This window comes from Danio aesculapii, chromosome 18 (assembly GCF_903798145.1).
Source record: "Danio aesculapii chromosome 18, fDanAes4.1, whole genome shotgun sequence".
In the NCBI taxonomy this organism is placed as follows: domain Eukaryota; kingdom Metazoa; phylum Chordata; class Actinopteri; order Cypriniformes; family Danionidae; genus Danio; species Danio aesculapii.
In genome coordinates, this window is record NC_079452.1 from 52,115,793 (window position 1) to 52,124,046 (window position 8,254).

At 34.3% G+C, this 8,254-nt stretch overlaps 1 protein-coding gene across 1 annotated transcript in view; it reads right to left on the reverse strand.

Annotated features, from left to right (window-relative positions):
* slco3a1a (solute carrier organic anion transporter family member 3A1a) overlaps positions 1-4,689 on the reverse strand; it is a 123,415-nt gene extending 118,726 nt beyond the window's left edge. Inside the window, exon 1 of the mRNA XM_056478669.1 lies at positions 4,186-4,689. Coding sequence (XP_056334644.1) covers positions 4,186-4,329 — 144 coding nt within the window. The 5' untranslated portion in view covers positions 4,330-4,689. The remainder of the gene's footprint in view (positions 1-4,185) is intronic.
* Positions 4,690-8,254: the final 3,565 nt, after the last annotated feature.

The window sequence follows — 8,254 nt, forward strand, 5'->3', positions numbered from 1 at the left end:
AACCATCATGGCCTCCCAATAATCCCCATTCTCTGAATTGGCTCAATCACTGTCTCTCCACTCCACCTATAGCTGGTGTGTGGTGAGCGCACTGGTGCCATTGTCCTGTGGCTGCCGTCGCATCATCCAAGTGGATGCTGCACACTGGTGGTGGTGTGGAGAGACCCCCTCATGATTGTGAAGCTCTTTGGGTGTATGGCCATACACGATAAATGCGCTATACTGTATAAATACACATGTTATTTTACACATTACATTACAATAAATCTGAAAAATCTGATTTGTGAATATATTCATCTGGTGGACACAACAGTCATGTTCTAACAAGCCTTTAAACTTGAAAGAGAGATTTGACATTCATCATGATTGATATGAACTCGGTGAAAAAAAATCTGTGACAATTTTTGTCCATATCGCCGAGCAATATTTTATCCTTGAACAAATAAAGATGGATTTGCTTTCAAACGAAAAAATTTCATGTGAGAACAATCTTCCATCCTATGTTTAAATAACCTAATGTCCCAGACATCACACAAGCTCTCAGAGTTTACAAACGTCTACCATCCATTTTACACGAATGTTTGCTTCAGTAGGACATCTTTGGAAATATTATGAAGCTGGTTTGTCTATGGAAAAACCCCAGGGAGGATAAGTTTAGTTTAACGCTCTATCTATCTGTCAAAATAAATCTGGCCAATCTTAACATCTTCCAGTCCCACAAAGTTTTTTGGTTAAAATGACAGAGTTGATTTGGTTTCCAAACATCAGAATTTCCATACGCTGGGAACAAATCCAGTCCACAACAAGTGTACCCCTTTGAGACTGTTCCCATGATGTATTGTGGCTTTCTGGCACAGAGCAAATGATTGTTTCCTTTCCAAATATGGTCTGAGCTCGCACAGACATCAGAGACGTCCCATGGGTATAAAGGACATGGCTGGACAAATCTCTTCCTTATCAAAGATGCTATATAGAGAGGTATCCAACTCACTGGCAGCAAGAAGTGTGAGCATATTGTCTTGATATCAGACTCTTTACCCATGAAGCAGATATACAAACAAAAGACTTTTATATACTTATCAAAATAGAAAATACAAACAAGATTTGTGTGTTTATCAGAAGAAGGACAAGATAAAAACTGTGCTAGCTGTCTGCAAATATTGAAAAGGTTATGAACAAACAAAGCAAGCTCTCTCAGATGCTAAAACAAAATCATTTCCTGCATTTTGTCATGGCCATCCCTAATTATCCACAGTAGCAGCACTTGACTTATCGTTGAGTTTAAGAATGGCATGTAATAAAATAAGGTTAAAAATGACATTTGTGCTTAACGCAAATATTAAAAAAGGACTTCATCAAAAAATAATATCTATCAGATATCTAAAATTGGCTGGCTTTGTATTCTGTTATCAGTATTGATCACTAAAAATTACATTTATTATTGGGTCACTCATTCATTCATTTTCTTTTCTCCTTAATCCCTTTATTAATCTGGGGTCGCCACAGCAGAATGAACCGCCAACTTAACCAGCATATGTTTTACGCAGCGGACGCCCTTCCAGCTGCAACCCATCACTGGGAAACATCCATACACACTCATTCACACATATACACTATGGACAAATTTAGCTTACCCAATTCACCTATAGCACATGTTTTTGGACTTGTGGGGGAAACCGGAGCACTCTGCGCAAACCCACGCGAACGCGGGGAGAACATGCAAACTCCTGACCCAGCCAGGGCTTGAACCAGTGACCTTCTTGCTGTGAGGCGATTGTGCTTCCCACTGCGCCACCATGCTGTTTATTAATAGGTCTAATAATTAAATTAATTTTGGTGTTTAAAGTCAAGAATGGCCATGTTTTAATGAATGTGAAACTAATATAACCTAACGGAAATGTTTGTTAGCACACTCAAACAAATTCTTCCTGCAAGCTCGTTTTTTTATGATATCAGACCCAAATTTGGGACTTTTTGTGTTACGGTTTTGTTATTCGCCCCCAGTTTAGAGCTAAACATGTCTTAGAAATATATACTAATATCTATTATGAAAACATTACAGCATTCTGTGCATTTTTATTACAATAAACCTAAATTTCCATTACATTTTGTAAACCTCACTTATTTTATAGTCTATGTTAAAAAGTAGATAACGTAATAAATAGATTATAATTACAGCATAATTATATTTTTGTACCATAAAATCCTCGAAAAATACTTAGCAAAAATATATACTGAATTAAAAATATAGTATATTAATTTCAATTAAACAAAATAATAATCATTTTAGTCTACGCATTGACGATAACCGTTTTCAAGGTATATCGCTTGGAAAAGTCAAGGTTTTGAAACCGGCAAAATTTTCCTGTAATACCATTCCCAAGGTATCTGTAAGATTTTTTTATTTCCTTTTTTTTAGGACAACAGTATCTCCAGCAGAAAAGATAGATGATCGTTTTAAAATGTAAAAAAAATCTGTGTTTTTGAAACTAATGAAGACAGCAGAAGTCAATGATTCATTTCAATTATTCAGCCTGACATGGTTACTGCTCCAAAACATTTTAAATCTTTTAAAAAAATAAAATATATTGTTTTCAAAGAGGGAAAAAATCTGTTGTTTTCTACCCAGACATTTAAAAAGAATATATTTTAGAAGAGTAATCACAATACCGTGATATCGTAAAAACTGTGATATATTTATCCACTGTTATCATACCATTTGGTAAATTAAATATAATAGTGTGAAACACTGACTGATACGTTTATGAGTATTTTTAAAGTACTGTAAAATACTTGCTTACACAAAAAAATTTAGAAACGGTTTCTCTATTTTAAACTGTTTCACAGCTGTTACATCCATAACGGAAAAGTGTCACATCCATAACAATACTTTTTCTTCATAAATGCAAAAATATCAAATAAAATAAAATCAATCATTTTTGTTCTTTAGTGAGCCAACTCATATCTGTTCGATTAGCATTGCTTCTTTTGGGTTGAGCAGCTTAATTGACAGAATTTCTACAAAGTATGTTGCATACTATAAACTCACTAACTTTTTTGTCACATCCATAATGCATGTTTATTTTCCTCATTTAAAGTATAAAAAATGTTTACAGATTGATATTTTTCTGATTCCATAACTTTGTGTTTAGTTGGTTTGGAAAATATAAACAGATGTGTCAATATAATGTTAATGTTTACTTTCTATGTGACTTTATGTTTGGAGTTTTTACCGCAAATGTCACATCAATAATGCTGGAATTGCTCACTTACAATATAGCATTTTTTTCCTCAATCAAAGAGCTTTCACCTTACGCCTGGAGTCAGCCTTTCTAATTAACTATTTCAATAAATGTAAAACCTGGATGGTATTTATCAGAGTGCTGATATAGAAATAGTACATTCCCAACAGTGATGTATGTGATATTATTGTGTAATGGTGTAAAAAAATAAACATGAGATCACTCTGAGCCATGAAGGGAAATTTCTGCCACTGGGTTCCACTCATACTCTGTTCCATACCAGCAGAATGTACATGGCTTTATAAAACACAAAGCTTGACACTCTTGCTTATATTAGAAATATTTTAGATGGTGGAGACTACTTTTAGTCTTCAACAAGTAAGTTTTACAATATTATGTTTATATATGGAGAGAAAGCTGTTGAATAAAAGTAATACCCCATGCATTGTCATTGTAAAACTGATGTGATCACCTGCTGCAGAATTACAGCACTGCTGCCATACATTATAGTACCAACAGTATTTTGGATTTGTGTAATATTACTTAATGGTGTTTTACATTGATAGATTTAAAATAAGGTTATCTGTCATAGCCATGCACTAGCCTACAGCCTGCCAGCCAACTTATTCCTCGCAGCTAAAATCTCTGCTTACATCTGCTGAGGCAGCTATGCTTTACATGAACACTCAGCGATGGGTTCACTTCTTCTCGTATGTTTCTTTTAAACCCAAATGCATGTGCAATGAATAGTTTAAGACCATTATATGATTATGTCACATCCGCGTCACGTTTCATGCCATGCACTAAGTTGCACCGAAGTACAGGAAGGTTGAGGGTGAAGAAAGGATTAGCGTAAAGCAAAATGAGTCAAATAAGTTGAGCAAGTTCGAAAGAGGCTGTATTTTTCAGTCAAAACGAAAAGCAAAACAAAAGCATCGCTTACCAAGTATGCCCCCACTGTGCCCTGTGCCAACATCAGAGCACACTCGGCTACTAAAAATATCTTAATATTCGAGAAACACGAGGGCTTTTTCTTTATATCATCCCGCTGAGGGTCCTCGGAGCTCCTCTGTTTTTTCACCTGCATCCTGAGCGGTCTGCGAAAAACTACTGTAGCCTATAATAAACGCTAAATAAAGCGTGTCTTTAGGTATCGGGAACACTCCGACTGTTGTTTACAGTCAGACTCCGCGCAGTTTGACAGCTTGTAGACTTTTCATTGAAACTCCGCCGATGAATGAAGACGAACTAAACTCTCCTCCTTTGCTCTCTGTCGCTGAAAGGGAGGATAAATCGACGCTGCTTTTTACTCCAAACATCTTTGTTGTCGTCTGAGTCTGTCCGTGCGGCTGTGCTGTTAGTGTTTGCTCGTATTCCTCCTCCACCATCGCTGGAGTCCGCAGGCTTGATTCTCCGCCTCGGTCATTGTGAATGATGTGTACGCGCTTCTACCGGACGCCTGACTGACTTCTACTGTAAACGACACGTCTCGGTAGAGGCGCTGTGTAGCAGACAGACATAAGCTGAACGCTTTACTGACTCATATTGTCAAAATACAGGCAGATAATGATGGATGTCATATTTAGGGTGTTTTATTAGCAAAACAGCAATTTTATTTAGTTTATTTTTGATGTTCTCTATTTGTTTTAAATGGCTTAAATACATTAAATTAAAACATTTCCAATAGGCTTTCTGAGGAATTATGCCTATGAGTAACTGAACATAATAAATTACACAAACTAAACGGACACTGTTTTGAACACCATCACCAGGCTTTGTTCAATATATAGAATTCTAGGTCAACAATCAAGTGTCTATAAAAAGTGTTTTGTTGTTGGTTGTGTGTTTGTTTTGTGTTCAGACATACAGTAAAAACAGTAGTATTGTGAATTGTTATTATATTTTAAAATGTTATTTATTAATGGGATGGCCATGCTGAATTCAGATCATATTTGAATGATTCTGGGCCACAAAATCAACCATACAGGAAGTGTCCATTTTTATCATCTGAAAGCCAGATACATTATAGGCTGCAGCTTAATAAGTAAAAAAGTATTTTTAAAATATAAAGTATTTTTACTGTTGGAAATATACAAAAATAGCTTAATAGTTGTATCCAATATCCTAATAGTCTTTGACATAAAAGAAAAACCAATAACTTTGATCCATACAATGTATTTTTGGTTATTGCTAAAAATATACCCATGGAACTTAACTTGATACTGGGTTTTGGTATCCAGGGTGACATTATTCTGTGGCATACTGATCATTGATAAGGCACAGGGAAAAGTTTTAGTAGTTTTTAGAAGTTTTGAATTTATAAAAGTTTGTTGTTGTGGAAAATGCATTAAAAAATATTTTTTGAAATATTATAAATAAAATTAAAAAACACGCAAAAATGAATGAACAAATAGACAAATCCTAATTTGACATTAAAATTTAATGTTATTAAAAAAAGTACAATTTAGTTTGCTCATTCATTTTTTAGATGCGTGTTTGTTTACATTTGCACATTATTAAATAAAATATTAACATACAGTTAGAGATATACAAAAATTGCTTCATAGAACATGCTATGTACCTAATATCCTAATAATCTTTGACATAAAATAAAAATCAATAACTTTGATCCATAAAATGTATTTTTGGTTATTGCCACAAACATACCCTTGGAACTTAAGACTGATTTTGGGATCCAGGTTCACATTATTCTGTGGCATACTGATCATTGATGAGGCATGGGGGGAAAGTTTTAGTATATGTTTGAAGTTATAAAAGTTTTTTGTTGTGAAAAATGTATATATATTTTTTTTCAAATATTATGAATAAAATAAAGCACACACAAGAAATGAATGAACAAATATATAAATATTAATTTGACATTCAAATTTAATGTTACTAAAAAAAGTCAAATTTAGTTTGCACATTAATTAAACTAAATAAACTATTAATGTAAAGTTGAAGATATCCAAAAATTGCTTCATGGAACATGCTATTTACTTAATATCCTAAAAATCTTTGACATATAAGAAAAATCAACAACATTGTTCCATACAATGTAATTTTGGTTATTGCTAAAATATACCCTTGAAACTTAAGACTGATTTTGGTATCCAGGGTCACAATATTCTGTGGCATACTGATCATTGATGTGGAAAAAGTTTTAGTATATTTTTAAAGTTATAAAAGTTTATTGTTGTGGAAAATGTATTTAAAAATATTTTTCAAATATTATGAATAAAACATAATAAAATAAAAATACACAAGAAATGAATGAACACATATAAAAAAAATTACTTGACATTAAAATTTGATGTTATTTAAAAAAGCTTTCAGTAAAAATTTGTTTGCACATTATTTTATCTATTTAGTTGCTTATTTGTTTATATTTGCACATTACTAAATAAAATATTGATATAAAGTTATATGGAAATATGCTAAAATGGCTCCATGGAACATATTTACCTAAAGAAAATTCAATAACTTTGACCCACACAACGTATTTTTGATGATTGCCAAAAATATTCCTGTACATCTTATGACTGCTTTTGGGCTCCAGGGTCACCTATTTTGTGGCATAAATGATAGGTTATTATTATTTTTTTTTAATTCTGTGATTAATGAAACGTTCAAAAGAACAACTTTTATTTGAAAGAGAAATATAACATTGATGAGGCATGAGGAAAAGGTGATAGTGACTTTTTTTTAAGTTTATTGTTGTGGAAAATGTTGATTAAAAAAAAAATCTACTTTCAAATATTTTGAATTAAGTAAAGAAGTTAATTTGGCATTAAAATCTGAGGTTGGCACTGCAAAAATAGCTTTCAGTAAGATTTGTGTTTGCTTGCTTATTTATTTGTTTGTTTGTTTCCATTTGCTTTTGCTCATTACTGCAGTGAGTAGGCACCATTAGTTAATCTGAATATAACAGGCCTTAGTTTTATGGCAGGATGACACCTGTGGTCACACAAAGTACAAACACGCTGTTCTGGTCAGAGTTTGGAGGAAGAAGAGTGTGAAATTGTGATGAGTAGTAAGGCAGAGGCTGACACTCGGAACTCACACTGATGACACATGCTGTGTTTGGGTAACCATAGCAAACACGTTATAGCAAGGATTAAGTGACAAAAGCCTGTTTATTAACTTGTGTTGTTATCAGTGCAAGATACTTAACAGTTATTAAGTGAAGTTTAAATTTTAAACTAATTTCGAGAGGAGCATGTGCTCATGATTGACCCAGCTGGTCCACATTAGCTAATCATGATCCTCCAATCAAAGGATCCCAAGTCACCATATATATCCTCATTTCCTCTCTACAACTATCTTCGTCTAGAAGAAAACCCCTCCTCCCCTTTTTCCACCTTTATCAAGAATGGGCGGCACGGTGGCCCAGTGACTAGCACGTTTGCCTCACAGCAAGAATACCAATGGCGTTGGGTCTTCACTGGGCCATCTGGTGTTCCTGTGCGGAGTTTGCATGTTCTCCGTGTGGGTTTCCCTCGGGTTCCCTGGTTTCCTCCCACCATCCAAAAGTGCTCTATATTATGGATAAAATAAGCCTAAATCTTTTTTCTAATGTCTTACTCTTAGGAAGTTCACCTTGGCCTCAGCAGCGGGGGAGTTTCAGATCGATCTGAGCTCAGTCTCTCCTCGCCCTGTGAAAGGAGGGAGCCCTGGGCTCGAGGATACCTTGAGCTCAGGGCTCTCTCCCGGGACAGCACGCCAAACAAGCTATGTATAAATCGTGAGCTAAGTGTGAACTCTTGAAACTAATAGTTAAATAGTTGTAATAATTACTTGAACAATGGCTTGTCAGAATATCAAACAGGGTAATTATCGTCAACTAAAACTAAGGATTAAAAAAATCTAAGTGGTTTTAACTCTAATTTGGGTAATTATAAACAAACCCAAATACGGTGGGTTAGTTTACAATAGTTTAACTCAAATAGGAGGCACTGAAGATAAAACTGACAACTCAACACTACAAGATGGAGATAAAATCTGAAAACTCA